Source organism: Stenella coeruleoalba (assembly GCF_951394435.1).
Source record: "Stenella coeruleoalba genome assembly, chromosome: 9".
NCBI lineage: Eukaryota > Metazoa > Chordata > Mammalia > Artiodactyla > Delphinidae > Stenella > Stenella coeruleoalba.
The window spans coordinates 50,619,016-50,638,597 of record NC_137155.1 but is presented as its reverse complement, the minus strand read 5'-3'; the positions used below and the strand labels follow the sequence as shown (position 1 = coordinate 50,638,597).

The following is a 19,582-nucleotide window of genomic DNA, read 5'->3' as shown; positions in this document are numbered from 1 at the left end:
GCAGAATTTTTAAACACAAAAATGGATAAAAGAAAAGCTAAATCGCGCGGTCCGCCGACTCCTATTCATTATCTCCAGCAGCATATGGGACCATTCTCCTACTTGTCCTCGCCCTTTCTTCCGCAGAAGCAAAAGCAACCAAGCCTGTCCCGCTTCATAGCAAACCCACTCTTTGTGCCGAGAGGTGCCTCTGCACCAATACTACTTCCTCCCTCTCCCGCCTCCTCCTTCACCCGCCCGCCTCCGACTTTCGCTCTGGGAACACCGCGGCTGGCGCCCTTTGCGCCGGCAAGTCAGTACAGAGATTGGGCGACGGTCCCTGAGCCTCCAGTTCCGCGTCTGTTTCAAGGCTCCTCCCTCCCGGTGAAAGACAGACTGCGGGGCGCCTGGAAACCGGTCCGAGGGCGCGCGAGGGAGAGGAGAGCTAGCGAGTTGAGGGATTGACACAAATGGTCTGGCGGCGGCGGAGGAGGAGGAGGCGGAGGCGCAGGGGGGAGCCGAGGCTGCTGGGCTGCCGAGAGTTGCGCGCTCTACCCGGCCGCCGCCACTAGCGCGGCGCCGCCAGCCGGGAGCCAGCTAGCCGAGGGCCAGGAAGGCGGGACGCGACCCCGGCGCGCCCGAGCCACCCGGGCTCTCCCCGCAGCCCGCGCTTCATGAATCGCAAGTTTCCGCGGCGGCGGCGGCTGCGGGACGCAGAGCGGGAGCCGGTGGAGAGGGCCGAGCACTGCTCGGGCTCGACGGAGGGCACCGGCGGGGAGGAGATCACCCCGGCCTCAGGGGAAGCAGCCGCCGGCCGCGCCACAGCCAGCCCCAGCCGAGAGGCGCCAAGAAAGGAGCCGAGAAAGTATGGCTGAGGAGGAGGCGCCTAAGAAGTCTCGGGCCGCCGCCGCCAGCGGCGCAAGCTGGGAACTTTGTGCCGGGACGCTCCGCACTGGACCGGTGGCGGAGGGGAGCGGGGACGTGGGCAGCCGCCGCCGTCCCCCCCGAGTTGACTCCGGGCGCTTGGCGCGCGGAGTGCTACTACTGATTTGGCTGCTGGAGGCTCCGCTGCTGCTGGGGGTCCGGGCGCAGGCGGCCGGCCAGGGGCCCGGGCCGGGGCAGCAGCCCCCGCCGCCTCAGCAGCAGCAGAGCGGGCAGCAGTACAACGGCGAGCGGGGCATCTCCATACCGGACCACGGCTACTGCCAGCCCATCTCCATCCCGCTGTGCACGGACATCGCGTACAACCAGACCATCATGCCCAACCTGCTGGGCCACACGAACCAGGAGGATGCGGGCCTCGAGGTGCACCAGTTCTACCCGCTAGTGAAGGTGCAGTGCTCCGCGGAGCTCAAGTTCTTCCTGTGCTCCATGTACGCGCCCGTGTGCACCGTGCTGGAGCAGGCTCTGCCGCCTTGCCGCTCCTTGTGCGAGCGCGCGCGCCAGGGCTGCGAGGCGCTCATGAACAAGTTCGGCTTCCAGTGGCCTGACACGCTCAAGTGCGAGAAGTTCCCGGTGCACGGCGCTGGCGAGCTGTGCGTGGGCCAGAACACGTCGGACAAGGGCACCCCGACGCCCTCGCTGCTGCCTGAGTTCTGGACCAGCAACCCACAGCACGGCGGCGGAGGGTACCGGGGGGGCGGCTTCGCGGGGGGCGCCGGCGCGTCGGAACGAGGCAAGTTCTCGTGCCCGCGCGCCCTCAAGGTGCCCTCCTACCTCAACTACCACTTCCTGGGGGAGAAGGACTGCGGCGCGCCCTGCGAGCCGACCAAGGTATACGGGCTTATGTATTTTGGGCCGGAGGAGCTGCGCTTCTCGCGCACCTGGATCGGCATCTGGTCAGTGCTATGCTGCGCCTCCACGCTCTTCACGGTGCTCACGTACCTGGTGGACATGCGGCGCTTCAGCTACCCGGAGCGGCCCATCATCTTCCTGTCGGGCTGCTACACGGCAGTGGCCGTGGCCTACATCGCCGGCTTCCTGCTGGAGGACCGGGTGGTGTGTAACGACAAATTCGCGGAGGACGGGGCGCGCACAGTGGCGCAGGGCACCAAGAAGGAGGGCTGCACCATCCTCTTCATGATGCTCTACTTCTTCAGCATGGCCAGCTCCATCTGGTGGGTGATCCTTTCGCTCACCTGGTTCCTGGCGGCCGGCATGAAGTGGGGCCACGAGGCCATCGAGGCCAACTCGCAGTATTTTCACCTGGCCGCCTGGGCCGTGCCGGCCATTAAGACCATCACCATCCTGGCGCTGGGCCAGGTGGACGGCGATGTGCTGAGCGGGGTGTGCTTCGTGGGGCTCAACAACGTGGACGCACTGCGCGGCTTCGTGCTGGCGCCACTCTTCGTGTACCTGTTCATCGGCACGTCCTTCCTACTGGCCGGCTTCGTGTCCCTCTTCCGCATTCGCACTATCATGAAACACGACGGCACCAAGACCGAGAAGCTGGAGAAGCTCATGGTGCGCATCGGCGTCTTCAGCGTGCTCTACACGGTGCCAGCCACTATCGTCATTGCCTGCTACTTCTACGAGCAGGCCTTCCGGGACCAGTGGGAGCGCAGCTGGGTGGCCCAGAGCTGCAAGAGCTATGCTATCCCCTGCCCCCACCTCCAGGCGGGCGGCGCCCCGCCGCACCCGCCCATGAGCCCTGACTTCACAGTCTTCATGATCAAGTATCTTATGACGCTGATCGTGGGCATCACGTCAGGCTTCTGGATCTGGTCCGGCAAGACCCTCAACTCCTGGAGGAAGTTCTACACTAGGCTCACCAATAGCAAACAGGGGGAGACCACCGTCTGAGACTGGGGACTCAGCCCATTCCCAGCCCTCAGCCTGGTCCCAGCCACCCCAAAATGCTGGCCCTATGGAATCCTTGCCAAGTCTGGCTACTCGAAGCTTTCTCAGTAGCCATTCACTTTCGCGGGCTCCTTTTAACAACAAGGCTCCTGCAAAAGCTCTGTCCCTGGGGGCAAAGGGACTCGAGGGCCCAACTGCCAGAGCAGGATGGACAGACCTCTCTTGCTCTGGTACCGGGACTGTACGCTTTTATGATTGTAAATAGCCTGTGTAAGATTTTTGTAAGTATATTTGTATTTAAATGACGACCGTTCACGGGTTTTTCTTTTACTTTCCTTTTTTGTTTTTGGTTTAAATTGTAATTATTTAGGGCGGTTTAACCATTTGAGACTTTTTCTTCTTGCCCTTTGCAGAGTACCGCAGAGAGAAAACCAGAGCTCACTGCTCGTTGCTTCTGTTGGTGCTGGCGCGCCCCTCCCTGAGGCGGGGTGGGGAGTGCTTGGGTTTGCACCGCCCGGATCACTTTCCTGCTCCTCTGTCTGCTCCCTCCCTCCCCATGCTTGCTGGGGTCTGGGCTCTTAAGGTACAGAACTCCACAAAGCTTGCAAGTCCGAGAGTGGAACCCCGCCCATCCCAAGTCAGCCCTTGTCCGGGGCCAGATTGCAAAGGCCTGTCCCTTAGACTATCCGAAGCTGAAATTTTCACTGTCCAGAACCTTACCCCTAGCTTCGAGGAGGCCCACGGATGTGGGCACTGGCAGCTGCAGCCTCCCTCGCTCTGGCCTCAAACGCCCAGACACTCCCTTCTTCCACCTAAGTTGGTTAGAGGGTGAGTGGGATAACCAATGCCAAACTTTTCTTAAGTCTAATTTTTGGTGGATGAGCTCATTTCATTCTCCAGCGTCTAAAACCTGGTATGGGTTCGCCCAGCGTCATGGAAAGATGTGGTTACTGAGATTTGGGAAGAGGCATGAATCTTTGTGTGGGTTGGGAGAGACTGAAGATGGGAGTTATAAAATGTTAATTCTAATTGCATACGGATGCCTGGCAACGTGCCTCTAGGATTGAGACAGCCTGCATAAAGATTTACCGTTCTGTAAAATGGAAATGTTAGGTCACCTGGAAAGCTTTGTTAAGGAGCTGATCTTTGCTTTCCTTAACAGGACAGCAAAACGGTAAACTGAATATGAAAACTTGAAGGAGATTTCAGTGTAATGGACGTCCTCAAAATGAAGTGCTACTTTCTTATTTTCAATCAAATAATAATTAGACATATATCAGAAACTTTAAAATGTAAAACTTGTACACTTTCAACATATTACTACGATTATTATTCAACAACACATTCTGAGGGAGAAACAATCCACATCACTAATAATAACCTGGTAAGATTCCAGGAGGTAAAGGAGGTGGAATAATTGATGGGATTAGCTCCTGAAATAAACAAAATATGGGCATGCATGCTAAAGGGAGAATGTGTGCAGGTCTGCTGCACTAAATCCTGTGTGCTCCTTTTTGGATTTACAGAAATGTGTCAAATGTAAATCTTTCAAAGCCATTTAAAAATATTCACTTTAGTTCTCTGTGAAAAAGACGAGAAAAGCAATCCTCCTGATGTATTGTTTTAAACTTTAAGAGTTTATCAAAATGCCGGTACTTAGGACCTAAATCTATCTATGTCTGTCATACCCTAAAATGACAATGGTCTTTGAATTTGGTATGCATTTATTCTGTTCATTATCACAAAATCATCTATATTTATAGAGGAATAGAAGTTTATATATATAATACCATATTTTTAATTTCACAAATAAAAAAATCAAAGTTTTGTACAAAATTATATGGTCTTTGTGCCTGAAAATAATAGAGCTGGAACTGTATGCGCTATGAACTACCTTTACATTTTATAGTGTCTATGGCCAATCCCACAGTATATAAATTCAGGAATTTCAACGAAAAAGTCTATCTTTAAACCTTCAGATCAGTCCTTCCAAAGAATTAACCGACTTGCATTGTAGTGATTGATGTTGTGAAGTCCCTAGGAAAGATCTGTTTCCATGACAGTAACAATATAGAACAGAAGTTTGCAAATTATTTCTTTACTCAAAGAAGATTATTAAAAAGAGAACTCTAATTTTATTACAGCTTTTTTTCTTTTAAAGGGTAAATTTACGTAACTTTCTATAATATGGAGGTTTATTTTTAAATCATCAACCATCATCTTTGTCACGATTTTTATGAAGTATTATCTTATACTTTCCATAATCTTGGATATTCCAAAACCATAAATAGGCAATCAATAAATGGTTAACTGCCTGTGTGTTTATAAGCATTTTAAGCAGCAGTTGGGTGTATAAGGCTGTTTTGTTGTTTGCTTCTGAAGATCCATTTTTATATTGTTCAAGGAACCTTCCCTAGAGGAATTATCTGGTTGGTCTACTCTTAGTTAGAATTAATGTAAGTGTATAATATGTAGACTGTATATATACATATGTCTATATCTCTCTATAAAATATACACATAAGTATACACATACTAATTTTTATAAAATTACAAAGTTTACTTATATATTTTACAATATGGAAATAAGGTTATGAGAAAAGGAGAATGCCAGATGGAAAACCTCAAAAACCTTTGGAAGACAAGTCTCTTATTCCTTTATACACTAAAAATATCTATATTAAATTTTCCCATGAAAACATTTTGTGATAAAATGACAAGGGGCTAAAATGAAGACCTTTAATAAAATAGAGTTACTTTCATGGTTATAAGGCAGTTGTCTTATAAGTCATCATCATTATTTATTTTAAGGCAAATGAAAAACTTAAATCTAATTGAAAATAGAGCATTCAGTTTTAATTAGCAAGGTGCAACTTTATGTTCTTTTTTTCTTTGTTACATTAATCTAATATAGTAGATATTGGAGAAGGTTTTATTGTGTAGGCACACAAAAAATAGCAATTCTTAGGCTAAATTAAAACAGGTCTTCTCACTAGATTATTCAACAAATAGTTTCTGGAAAAAAATTTTTAAGATTATTAGTCTCTATTCTAAGAATAAATACAAAGCATTCTTATTGTGGGTGTCCTTAAAATGATGTAACTATAAAATTCGATGCAGACAGGTTTTAAAATGCTGGATTTAAGTAATTTGAAAAGACATTTTTAAGCCACCAGCAGGCTTTGTTTTTACAAAACAACTTGTTTTAAATTGTGTAGCATATAGAAAGCCAGTGTATTCTTTTGTTTCTTTCAACAGTGATGGCAAAATAAGACTTGCCTGAAAAACCATAAAGCTACTGGGAATATGGTCCCATTAATATGCTGTTTCCACGACAAACCCTATTTTCAGATTATTTGGTTTGCCTATTTTATTTTTTTAAACCAGCTATCAATTGGAGTCAATTTTCCCCCTTACTGTGTGTGTGCTTGGTTCAGCTTTTGTAGTAAATATATACATAGTATGAAAGCTTTCTGATGCTCTTTAAAAAAAAAAAAAAAAAAAAAGCCATTTTTTACTTAAACTTTCTGCGGGGGCAGAAAGTCATATTTTTAATCTAAAAGCCAGTTAGTGTCAAACATATGCAAAACAGCTGGACCGGATTTTTCAGTTAGTCTGAGGCACTCACTTGTTAGCCTGAGTTAACTGTCTTGGTTCTTTTGTCTCCACGGAGCACTGAAGCCTTCCGCTGTAGTTGCATCATTCCCAAACTCCAGCGTTGAACTAGGAAAGGAGAAGACAGTGAAGAGTTGATGGCCAATTAAAAAAAAAATTGCCTAAACCACAAACCATTTCAGGACTTGGGTGGCTTCAGATCACTTTCCCTGGTATCATGTTTCGATCTTGGTACATATTTTTTTTTTTAAAGATGCCATATTTTCAGTGTGTGTGTTTGTGTTCAACTTCAGCTACTCTTGCTTTTATTGCTTTATAATCCATCTTTTGGCTATAAACGATTTTACGCAATGTACATGCAATTAATTGAAACCAGTGTCATGACACTGGACGTCTCTGATACATTTCTGATTATAATGTTCTGTGTAACTGGAGCCTGAGAGATAATCAAAATGTGACTATTACATACATCTTGAGGTGGACACTGTAATATTGTCATTAAATACTTCACAGAAAAAAAAAATACTTCATGGAATATACTAACATCAAAGTCTTGCAGGATTAACCTGTAGGTGCCAAACTAAGATGTGGACTACATATAAGAGTTCTCCAGTTACATTACTAAAAAGGAATTGTGCTACCACCTTAAATTCAAGACTTTTAAGACCCTTACATTTGAAATGGGGTCTTACAAGGGAAGTGCCAAACAAGGTAAAATTAATTTTGGTGATTCCTAAGATTTATATCTATATTTTTGAACTGTTGGCAGATACCAAGAGCCCCTAGAATTTGAGAAACATTACTTGAGCTTCATGACTCAGAATTCCCTAAAACTTTGGGGGCTTAAATATTTCTATTCACTTCGGTCATACCTTTGACAATGGATGTGTTAAACCATAACTATAGTGACAAAATAGCTTATTTGTAACCTGGTGATATAAAGACAGACTCTACACTAATATTCTTAAGTTTTATTGTGATCTGTAGTGACAAGTGTCTCTACTCCATTACAGAATCAACTTCCTGTTTAAATATAATAACACTTACATTGGGGATTTTTGTTTATAAGTTGATTTGGGACCCTAACAACGGATCAAGTAAAAGGATTTATCACAAATCTTTCTCATGTAATGGACAGGATTAAGTATAATCTATAAGTACATCCTACAATGAACATATAATAAATGTTCTGAAGGTTATCAGTTTTATAAGTCAAGCAGATTCTTAAAATTGTTTGAAAAAGTAAAATAACATTTTCCAATAGCAACTTCTCTAAATAAATCCTTTTATTTTAAGATAGTGATATTCTAAAGAGGTATATTTACCTCTTTAAATATTTTTGAGTGATAAAATTAAAATAATGCTGCATTTTCTAAAGGAATCATTAATACATTAGTTGAATGGCATATTTGTATAATTAATAATTCTAAAAGCGAAGTATTAGAATAACATTGATTTGCACATGTTATACATGCATGCTATTTTTTTAATGAAATTGACTTGCTGGAAAACAATAACTTAGGTTTTAAAATTTGTAGTATGCATATTTCATATAGAGACAATCTCAAGAAATTTTATTCACAATATAGACTTTCAAAACATGTTCTCAGGACTAGAGTGATTAACATGAAAATGAAACACTATTGCTGCTTTGAGATAGTTCTCTGTGGCCTGGATTTCTTTTCTTTCCTTTTTAAAATCCGAGTATCCTCTAATTTGTGGATATCTCCATGTTTCAGATCTCAAGACCTGTTTGAATTAAATTTGCAGGGGAATAACTGTAGGATCCCCCCATAGACAAAGTGTGGCCTTTATTTCCTTTCAAGTTGGCAGCGTGTCCTTGCTTAAAGGAAGCACTCAGAAAAAGATTGTTCTTTTGCCCTTGGAAATGCTCGTCTTCACAAACGCAGCAGCAAATACCTGGAAGTCATACAGGCTAGTTAAATGTATATTCCAAATGCCAAGTGCTACTTGATTGTTACAAAACAGAATTTTTTTTTCCTTTAAAAGTAGATTTAGAAACTATTCTTGACCTTATATTTCCAACTCTTGGAAAACACTTCCTAAAAGTTAACTTCAATAAATATTCTGTCAAAAACTCATAACTCAAACAGGGTAACCCACTGTTTAGGTTTGTCCAGGACTGAGGGGTTCCTTGGGATGTGGGATTTTCAGTGTAAAACCAGGGAAGTCCTGGGCAAACTGGAATGATGAATCATCCTATTCCATGGATTAAATTGAGCTTCCAAGATAGAGTAAAAGCTTTTGTAGTGGTCACTGGTCCAGCACTAAAAATATTCCACTGTAGTTTTCATCTCGTTCATTACCAGATGAAAAGCCAGTGAACAAGCCCTTTAAAACTGATTTTTTTTTTTTTTTTTTTTTTTGCGGTACGCGGGCCTCTCACTGTTGTGGCCTTTCCCATTGCGGAGCACAGGCTCCAGACGCGCAGGCTCAGTGGCCATGGCTCACGGGCCCAGCCGCTCCGCGGCATGTGGGATCTTCCCGGACCCGGGGCACGAACCTGTGTCCCCTGCATCGGCAGGCAGACTCTCAACCACTGCGCCACCAGGGAAGCCCTGTAACTGATCTTGACAGTGAGTACCAATCACCAGAAGCTGAGTGCAACATGAAGGTATAATGGAATAAATCACATTGATATCTTGGCCGTTCTGTCTTCTGCCTCCTGAAGAAATGAGGCATAGATACAGGAACCTAAGTGGCCACTGAGCCCTGTTCTTGCTGCTTATGAAACCAGGTCAAGTAGCTATTTTTATGGAAGACTCTCAAAAGTATTCCTTTGGAATAAAATGCATTTTTTTAAATTGATGTTAAGGTTTATCAGATTGTAAGGAACTGTTAGGTTTTTGCCTATGTTTAGATCTCTTTTATTTCTCTGTCAGAACAGTCCACTGTAATGAGATTACAAACTCAAGCAGGGTTTATCCCTAATGACTATACATCAGCACTTAATTGTCATACTTTTTCTCAGAGGTAAGTAGGTTTACCATGCATGTTTTCCCCAAAATGAAAAGTTGTATCTACAGGAAGGAAAAAGAAGTAAACAAACTTAAAATTCTACAGTGATTATTGGGATTTGTAGGATGTAGGGTGTGGACCAAGCAATCCATGGCATTCACATTTCTATTTGCATGAAACTCTTCAATTAGAATTGGTCCACCCCTTTTAATTAATTTATTTATTTTTTAAAAAGATTATACAATTTTATTGTAAAAAAAGTAAACTTCCATTTACAAATTCCAAGTACTTATCAAATATTACTATTTGAGTTATAGCAGAAGCCAGTTAGTTAAAGATACAGATTCTGGACTCAGTCTCAGACTTTGAAAACTGATGCTCTAGGCCATTTCATTTCCAAAATCTTATCATTGGATAAATTCTGTTGTAATCAATGACTTCTCCATTTTACTTCTTTTTCACTTATAGGTACATTTTAGTAAAGTAAAACATATAAAGAAAAGTATACTCATATAAAGTGTGTATTTGATCAAATTTCACAAAGTAACACAATTTTAAAAACATGACCCACATAAGTAAATTGAACATAACCAGTATCCTTCTCATGTACTTTCCTGAGCACTACTAACCCTCTCCAAAGACAGTCTCTATCCTTATATCATCAAGTAGTTCTGCCTATCTGGAATATCATATACATAGAATCTTGTAGTATGTGTTCTTTTTTATCTGGCTTCTTTTACTCAATATTATGTTTCTGAAAGTCATCTATACTGTTGAATTTGTCAATACTTTGTTCATTTTCATTACTGTATAATATTTCTTTGTATATATATTCCACATATTTTTCTTTTTTTTAAAACATATTTATTGGAGTATAATTGCTTTACAATGGTGTGTTAGTTTCTGCTTTATAATGAAGTGAATCCGCTATACATATATATATATATTCCCATATCTCCTCCCTCTTGCATCTCCCTCCCATCCTCCCTATTCCCACCCCTCTAGGTAGTCACAAAGCACCAAGCTGATCTCCCTGTGCTATGCAGCTGCTTCCCACTAGCTATCTATTTTACATTTGGTAGTGTATATACGTCCATATATACACTACCACTCTAACTTTGTCCCAGCTTACCCTTCCCCTTTCCCGTGTCCTCAAGTCCATTCTCTACTTCTGCATCTTTATTCCTGTCCTGCCCCTAGGTTCTTCAGAACCATTTTTTTTTTCTTTTTAGATTCCATATAGATGTGTTAGCACACGGTATTTGTTTTTCTCTTTCTGACTTATTTCACTCTGTATGGAAGACTCTAGGTCCATCCACCTCACTACAAATAACTCAATTTCGTTTCTTTTTAGGGCTGAGTAATATTCCATTGTATGCATGTGCCACATCTTCTTTATCCATTCATTTGTCGATGGACATGTAGGTTGCTTCCATGTCCTGGCTATTGTAAATAGAGCTGCAATGAACATTGTGGTACATGACTCTCTTTGAATTATGGTTTTCTCAGGGTAGGGTATATGCCCAGTAGTGGGATTGCTGGGTCATATGGTAGCTCTATTTGTAGTTTTCTAAGGCACCTCCATACTGTTCTCCATAGGGTCCACCCCTTTTTATATTGACTTCATCCTTCTTGTCATCCTTCTGATTCATTCATTCCTCTCAATCTTCTTATAAATGCACATAAAATTTCACTGCCTTTGTTGTTGAAACAAAACACTATTCTTGCTATCTTTTAATTAAACTCGAGGTAAAGAAATAAAAAAGATGGGCAGATAAAGTAGTTATTTCAGGAGATACGTACACATTAGACTCTAAAGCCTTGGTTCTCAATAGGGAGCAATTTTGGCCCCAGGAGACATGTGGCAATATCTGCACACATTTTTGGTTGTCATGACTGGGGGTGGGTGGGTTTCTACAGGCATCTAGTGAGTAGAGGCCAGGGAGGCTACAAACCATTTCACAATGCACGCAGGACAGCCCCTGACAAAGAATTATCTTATTCAAAGTGCCAGAGTTGAGAAACGCTGCTCTAAAGGAATATTTAAAATTGTGAGTACACATTTTTAAATAATGAAACATATTAAATTTATAAAATAGGATTGAGAAAAATATGGATTTACTCATGCCTACAGCATGGACTTTACTTTTGACCCGCAAAGTTTGTCTTACATTGATGAATAGCCTGATGATATTGCATTGTAGTCAATGTCTTCATCTGCTTGAGCTGCTATAACAAAAATACCATGGACTGGGTGGCTTAAACAACAGACATTTATTTCTCATAGTTCTGGGGTCTGGGAAGTCCAAGATCAAGGTGCCAGCAGATTCAGTCATAAGTATGAGACCCTACCTCCAAATACCTATACATTGGGGATTAGGATTTCAACATATGAATTTGGGGGGGAAGCAAACATTCAGCCCATAACAGTCAACAAAATAAATCTGCTTTCATTACTTAAATCTAGACAAGGACAGACAGTATCATAATTTCAGTGGAAAAAATCTGTAAATTACATTAAATAAGCTTATTGAAAAAAATCTCTTTCAAGTGTTAGCACTATGCTGTTACACTTCATATTCCACATTTCCATTTTCTTTACACATGTCCCTGCATCATTGAAGGTGTTACGATACAGAGGAAGAACTAGACCCGGAAGGCAGAAAACCTGGGCTGCAGTCTGGACTGGGCTAAGCACGTTAAGGTACCTTGGGTGAGTCCGACTCACAAGATTTCATGAGTCAAATGGAGACACTAATGAAATAATAGACATGAAAACCCTTTTGTAAACAGTGAAGCTCTGTACAAACGCGAGGGGTTTTCATTATCACTCACATTGAGCTAATTAAGGAGGAGACTGAGACATCTTGAAGGCTCTTTCTCAGCTTTGACTACTCCCCTCCCCCACTTTTGGAAAAGGATGTTCCAGTCACTGAAGGGACCCAACGTGATGTGGGCCTTTCTGCAGTTTTCCCAGCCCCTGTCCTCTGGCTTTGTCACTACACTTGGGTTCTCCCGGACATACATAGGATTTTTCCCAGTTTTTATGAGACTCTGGTTAAATTTAGGATAAACCAGTCTGCAGTGCAGCAACTGCACTATTTGACTGGGCTTGCGTCCTCATAAGGAGAAAGAGGGTCTTGTTTGAGAGGGCTGGTCTGGGGCAAGAATTCTGCTCCAGGAGTGTTTCAAGGTCAGAAGTGTAAGAGGGCTAAGAATATGTTCTAGGTCCAAATGTGACAAATTCACAGGCAGACACTCAATTGAGAGCCCTCACAGAGTGACACAAGTGCCTCAGGAACTGTCCATTTGTTCATTAATGAAGCTGGGGTAGATGTGAGAAGCAGCTTGGGATGGGATGCTTTGTGTCCTGAAGGCAGACAGATTGGGGTCATTTGGCACTGGAAGAGGTGAAAAAAGAAAGGGATATAATGAAAACCAAAGTCAGCTAATCTTTCTTGGAGCTAGCTCTCATGGGAGTCAGTAAAGTGTTAGCTGAATGGACACATCTCTCAAATAGGGCCATAATCCTGGATTGGAAATATGACCTTTCATCTTCCTCTTTTTCAAAAAAAAAAATCAATTTCAAGGTAATAGGGACTTGGACGCAAAGAAGTTTAATGTCATCTTGGAAAGAATTTTGGATTTGCAAGACGTGGTTTGAATCTCAACGAGCTCTTAGCCTCAGATCCATTCATCTGAAATGGTGATACTAACAACTTTTTACTAATTCATATGGTTGTTGGGAGGATTAAAGAAATACAGTATATAATGGCATTTTTAGCACTAGAGAGTCATCTACAGATCTTCGTCTTCCTCCCCTCACTGTATATTTCTTTTCTCTCTTCCTCTTCTACCTAACATTCTCCCCTACCCTGCTTCCTCTCCTTGCTCTTCTCACCCATATGCCCTCCCCTTCCCTTCCTCCTCCTCCAACTCACCATTATCGCTGATGGAAATTGAAAATGCAAACTAATGCCATATTGTTCCTGCATCCTCTTTTCAGGCTAAGGATGTTTTACAAGACTTATTCAGATAAAGATTAAGTTCGTGGGCAATCTTAAGGTTAAATGACACAAATAATGTTCTGTATATTAGTGATATTGCTCTTAAAGCATAAGTGCATTTCTATGCATTCATGCCCACCTTGGGATACACTGTTTCAAATTCAATTTCTTTATGGCTGCTAACAATTCTGACCTATCTGGTAGGTTGTACACTTGGGTAACATGGCAGCAGTTCTTCAAGGCTACTCTAAATCATGACCAGGAAGAGAATCATAATTTCCTTTCAGAAATAAACTCTTCTACAGACTGATAACTAACTGAAGAATTGCGAGTCCTTTGTTTGTCCTGTTGACTATATTGCCAAAGGGAGCTTGTTCAATAGTGTTATGAAAATGCTCCTTTGATACTATTGGAACATACTGAATATATTTTGATGCTTGAAGTGTAGCAGGGTTGAGGGCTTATATCAAAGCAGTTGATTGGTCATTTCTTTATTTCCTTGTATAGAAGGCAGCTAGCCATTTTGGTGCCTTGGTGACGCCTGAGGATCTAGTATATCAGTTTTTCTATTGCTGCTGTAACAAATTACCACAAACTTGAAAAACACAAATTTACTGTCTTACAATTCCGTAAGTCAGAGTATGACATCGGTGTCACTGGGCTAAAATCAAGGTCTTGCACGGCTATGTTTCCTTCAGTAGGCTCTAGGGGAAAATCGGTTTTCCTGCCTTTTCCACTTCTAGAGGCTGCTCCCCATGGCTCTTGGGCCCCTTACCCCATACTCAAACCAGCAACATGGATCAGGTCTTTTTTTCTCACTGTCTGATTCTCTCCAGCTGGGACGGGTCCCCTGCTTTCAAGGACACATGATTAGATCAATGCAGGACAGTGCTCCAAGAATTAGAGCGTGGACATTTTGAGGGGATCATTTTTCTACCTGCCACATTTATGTTTAGCTGTTGGAAATAGCTGGAGGATCTTTTTTTTTTTTTTTTTTAAGAAGTATTCCCATCACATTCTCATTCTTTACAATTCCATTTTTTAGAAACTGGCTTCCTGAATTTCTTCTGTTCTCCATTTTGTTCTCTCAAAGTATGTTTCTGTCAACGGTCAATTCCTCATTGATTTCCCCTCTCCCTTCACCCCATTTTCTGTTAAGTGGTCTGCACATCGGTCCTAATCCTCTAACTCTACCAGATTTCTTTATATTCCAGATGTCATCTTTCTTCTTCTTTCTGCTACAGATCCTCTTCTTTGCTACCCACCCTATATGTCTTTTCAATACATTTCTCTCTAGATTCATGGTGTGTGTCTGTCCCAGAAATAGGTCAGAAAGAGACAGTGATTGACTAATGTCGAACATTTTCTTCCAAGTGAAGAATAATATAATCCCACTATTTTTTAAATTACAAGTGATATAACTCTATGGTTTCCATCAGAAACACACCTGTCAAGTGACTGTATTTTTGCCCTTCGGTGAAGGGCTGGATGTGAGAAATAGTTTACCTAGTTAACCTCATCTCTGATTTATTCGATCTGTATTTCTAGCTGTGACTATAGATTTTAATTCTTTATGAAGTTATCACCATGTTCATAGAGAAAATTTTTTCTCATCATCTTTAAACACTTTGTTGAAAAAGAAAAATCTCAATTGCCTGGGTTGCATTTTATACAAATTCAGGTAATGAGTACGCCTGTCCTAGTTTAAAGTGTTATGTTGACATTTTTGGAGAAGAAATTTTTCTAGCATTACAAATGCATCCTTAAAAATGTTCTCTAAAATGTAATTTTTAGTCTATGTTAGAAACCAACTGCAAGATTTTTTTTCTGTCTAGACTGTTATGGCTAAAAGTACATATTTTCCTCCTATATATATATATATATATATATATATATATATATACACATATATATATATATACACATATATATATGCTAAAAGTACATATTTTCCTCCCATATAAATATGTCTGAAAAAATATGCCTTTTTCAGCAACTTATTTAAGAAGAAGGATTTCAAATGTTCACAGCTATCCCCAAATATGCATTATTTGCAAGCATCTGAATTTGCAGGGATTATATAGAGAGAATTTCTAGAAATCAGTAATGAGTTAGCATATACAAAGTTATCATCAAATACCTCTATTATATATTCTCTTTTAAAATTTACACCATTCATCCTCTCTATAACTTTTTTTTCCCAAGTAGGGATAATTTTCAGTAACAGACCAAAGCTCATTTGAATGCAGTAATGGTTCTATAAATAAAGATGTTTTTAATAATATACAGCTTCATTAGAGTCAAGTTGAATTTATATAGGAGGTATAGGGTGTGTTTGAAGATCTCAGATAAAGCAAGTTATAGTGAAAACTCATTCAATGCTAACTAAAAAAAAAACATATGACCCTCGAAATATATTTATCGGAGGTGGCAATGGATTACGAGGAATTCTTAAAATTGAGTGTAGAGTAGAATCACTTGAGGAGCTTATTAAGTATGAGGATTTCTGGCCTCATTTTAAGAGACTCTGATTCTGTTTGCCGGGGCGAGGATGGGGTTCAGAAAGTTCCATTCCGGTGTTTCTGACGCTGGTGGTTTTTGAGGCGTTTTTTGAAACACTGGGTTAGGTAAAGTTAAGGAAGTGAGTAAAGGACCAATAGTGCTCAGCCCAGGAAGAGAAATGGCTTAAAGAAGGAACACAATAGCAGACCCAAGTAGAGACAGTGGGACCTTGGATGGAACCGGTCACCACAAAAACAGAAGTGGCAGTGCCAGTAGGACCCTCTCTCTGGTCCACCAGCCTTTCCTCAGTTTTTGATAGGGACAACTGATGTTTCTCAAGCTTGTATGAAGGGTTTAGCAAACACAACTTCAAGACAAGCCCCTAGCCCTTCTTCCTATCTACAAACCTCCTTTTATAAAGACAGTGTGGAAACTTCACTGGACTCAGAGCCTGAAAAGTATAAGAACTAGCTTTTTAGAACTCTCAGTAGGGAGTCGACCTATCCTGCCTGTCTTTATCCCTAAAGATCTAAATTAAGAACAGCCAGGTGTCAGCCTGGTGTGCCCAATGGGCCCTTCGCCAAGGCCAGGTCTAAAATTCTTTTAAGTTTTTAAAAAAGGATAGGGCTCGGGCTTCCCTGGTGGCGCAGTGGTGGAGAGTCCACCTGCCGATGCAGGGGACACGGGTTCGTGCCCCAGTCCAGGAGGATCCCACATGCTGCGGATCGGCTGGGCCCGTGAGCCATGGCCGCTGAGCCTGCGCGTCCGGAGCCCGTGCTCCACAATGGGAGAGGCCACAACAGTGAGAGGCCCACGTACCGCAAAAAAAAAAAAAAAAAAAAAGAGGATAGGGCTCTAATTCCATAACTAGAGGTTAACTTAGAGGTATCCTTATAGTTAGAAGACTCTCAGAGTCCAATCAGTTCACTGATCACGAGGTAGGAAAGGAGAAGTGTATAGATTCTCTCTTGCTTACATACAGCATCTGACAGCGACACAAAGAAGGAAACAGTGCAGCAGGTGGAGGATTGATGGGCAGGCAGAGGAGGGATTTCAAAAGGTTCTGGTTCCCCCCAGGCTGGGCCTCTTCGCTTTCAGCAGGGCAGCCATTGGCAAAAGCTGAGCATGGAGGTCTCTCAGGCAACTCAGCTTCCCATCCGTTCTCATTTTGTTTGTTTAGGTTTTTAGTACAACTGACGTCTTAGAAGGCCCTTCCTTTCCAGGGAATTCACTAATCAAGGTAATACTCTATTCGTTTCCATAAACAAAGCCTTATGAAAGAGCAATTCATTCATTAACTAAGAAATGTGATCATTTGCACTGTTGTACTCAAGTGCTTCAAAGCACCATTGTTGTTCACATCAATTAATCTAGGTAACTGGGAAATGTGAGTAACACAGGACTAAAATATATTCCAACTGATTTTACAAGACTTAAAGAAAGACCAAAAAAAACCCTTAAGATATCTAAACTCATGTTGTCTTAAGCATGTTAAGAACTTGCTTCATAGGGAAGAATAATCACAGTTACAGAGGAGAGGACGGCCACTTCATTTTAGAATGAAGTAATTTTACTCCATAGAACTTACTGGAGCTTGGAAAGTTTCAAGTAGCTTCTTCCTTTGTGCTAGGAATATACTGGGAAGAAATACCTCCTCCAGGAAGGGTGAATGCCACGTTAGCATCGAGCTAGGGAATATGGGAAACAATATTTAAATTTTATTTACTTATTTATTTATATTTTCTTTTGGCTCACTGGGTTTGTGCCCGGACTTTTCTCTAGTTGTGACAAGCAGGGGCTACTCTTTGTTGCGGTGCGCGGGCTTCTCATTGTCATGGTTTCTCTTGTTGCGGAGCACAGGCTCTAGGCGTGTGGGCTTCAGTAGTTGTGGTGCGTGGGCTCAGTAGTTGTGGGCTTAGTTGCTCCGTGGCATATGGGATCTTCCTGGAGCAGGAATTGAACCCATGTCCCCTGCATTGGCAGGCGGATGCTTAACCACTGTGCCACCAGGGAAGCCCCCGGAAATTTTTTGATGAACATTTTTATTATTAAAATGTTTTTGTGGTCTAAGATGGATATTAAATTTCAAAAATAAATATTAGATCTAATTAATTACCTATACATAGTCTTAATACTTGATTCAAGGGACAGCTCATGACTAAGAAGAAAAAAAAGCGTCATTAAACAGCCATCCTTTCCAAATAACAAATTGTATACATTTCAAGGGTACATGTGGTTATGAGGTTTTTAAAGAAACTTACAACAGAAAGTGCCTGAATAAATAGAGATGGTTAAAGTGATCATCGATTAAAGACTTTTACAGGAAAATAAAATTGATCTGTCTCCTACACATTCCACCTGCTCCAACTAATTCTTCCAGTCTTTTTCTATTGAGATGTAATTCACATACCATAAAATTTACCCTTTTAAAAAGTATAAAGTTCAGTGGATTTTGGTATTTCTCAAAGTTATACAACCTCAATTTTGCCTCTTTCCATATTTTGAAATTGATTCAATGGTAAAAAAGGAAGGAAGTTCATGATAGTTTTCATACCTCAAAATAAACTGAAAAAGGAAAGTGACTCTAGAACTAGTTCATAGCTTACTTATTTCTTTATATATAACTCTATTAATAAAATGATGCATATAGCTTATCAAAATGTATATTAAAACATAAATGTAGAAAAATATAAAACATTACTATCCAATAATAGAACTTACTATATTGGGTGAGTAGAAACTTTTAATATGCAATGGGTGTATTATAAGGTTTTGTACACTCACCGGAGGAGGATTAAATTTTTGTCTTTGACCTTCCTAGGAGCCAGAGTAAAGTGATAAACTGTAAAATTCATAATGCTCATACAGTTAAAAACAAGATAGAATCCATTACTGACTACCATAGAGTCATTATCTATTCTCGGCATGAGCCCTCCAATGTCAAGGAGATGCTGAATCCTGATGCAGTCCCTCCCGTTGCTGACTATTCCAGATGGCAGAAGAGCTAACACCTGCCTCTAAGTTCCTTCTGCCCAGCAAGGCCTTATCTACACTCTCTCTTTGTCCTGCCCTCCTTTTCCGCTGAGGAAATTCAAACAGCAGTCTTCAAGGCCAAAGTCATATGTGATTTTTTTCTTGGTAGGTCCTTAATACCCCCAGACAGAATTAATTTTCCTTTATGGACGTGATTCGTTTCGGTGTTGGTCTTCCCCGGTGGACAGTGATGGGCTTCACAGGAGGGAAGTGTCTTCATTTTCACATCCCCAGTGCCTGGCACAAAGCAGGTACTCAGCAAAGGGTGGTGTGTCAGGTTGATTTTGTCAGTCACTCCTGACTTCTCACCCTGCCGTGGATGCACGTTGGTTTGTCACTGTCCCTCTTTAGAAGTGATCCCAGAATGAAAAAAACGTTTTCCAGATTTTAGCCCTTCGGCGTACAGAGTACCCATCAGCTCTGGAAACCAGGTTTTCCTCAGCTTTCACTTTCTAATCTAAATGCAAGCCTTTATTTGTATCCCTGATAAATGTAATCTTGTTTCCTGCAGGAAAAGATAACTTTATCTTGCCAGACCAAAACGAAAAATCTCAGTTTTAATTCTGTCATCTGTCACATCTACTCTATCAACCAGTTTGATGTCATCTGTGTATGGGAGGATAATGTGAAATATGTGCATTAGCCTTTTTAATGCAATTGTGTATTTAG

General features: G+C 41.7%; 1 protein-coding gene across 1 annotated transcript; it reads left to right on the top strand.

Annotated features, from left to right (window-relative positions):
- Nucleotides 1-450: 450 nt before the first annotated feature.
- Nucleotides 451-5,495, top strand: FZD1 (frizzled class receptor 1). Its single transcript, XM_079932303.1, has one exon. The coding sequence runs from the start codon at nt 847-849 to the stop codon at nt 2,779-2,781; it is 1,935 nt and encodes a 644-aa protein (XP_079788429.1). The 5' UTR covers nt 451-846; the 3' UTR covers nt 2,782-5,495.
- The last annotated feature ends 14,087 nt before the right edge of the window (nt 5,496-19,582 follow it).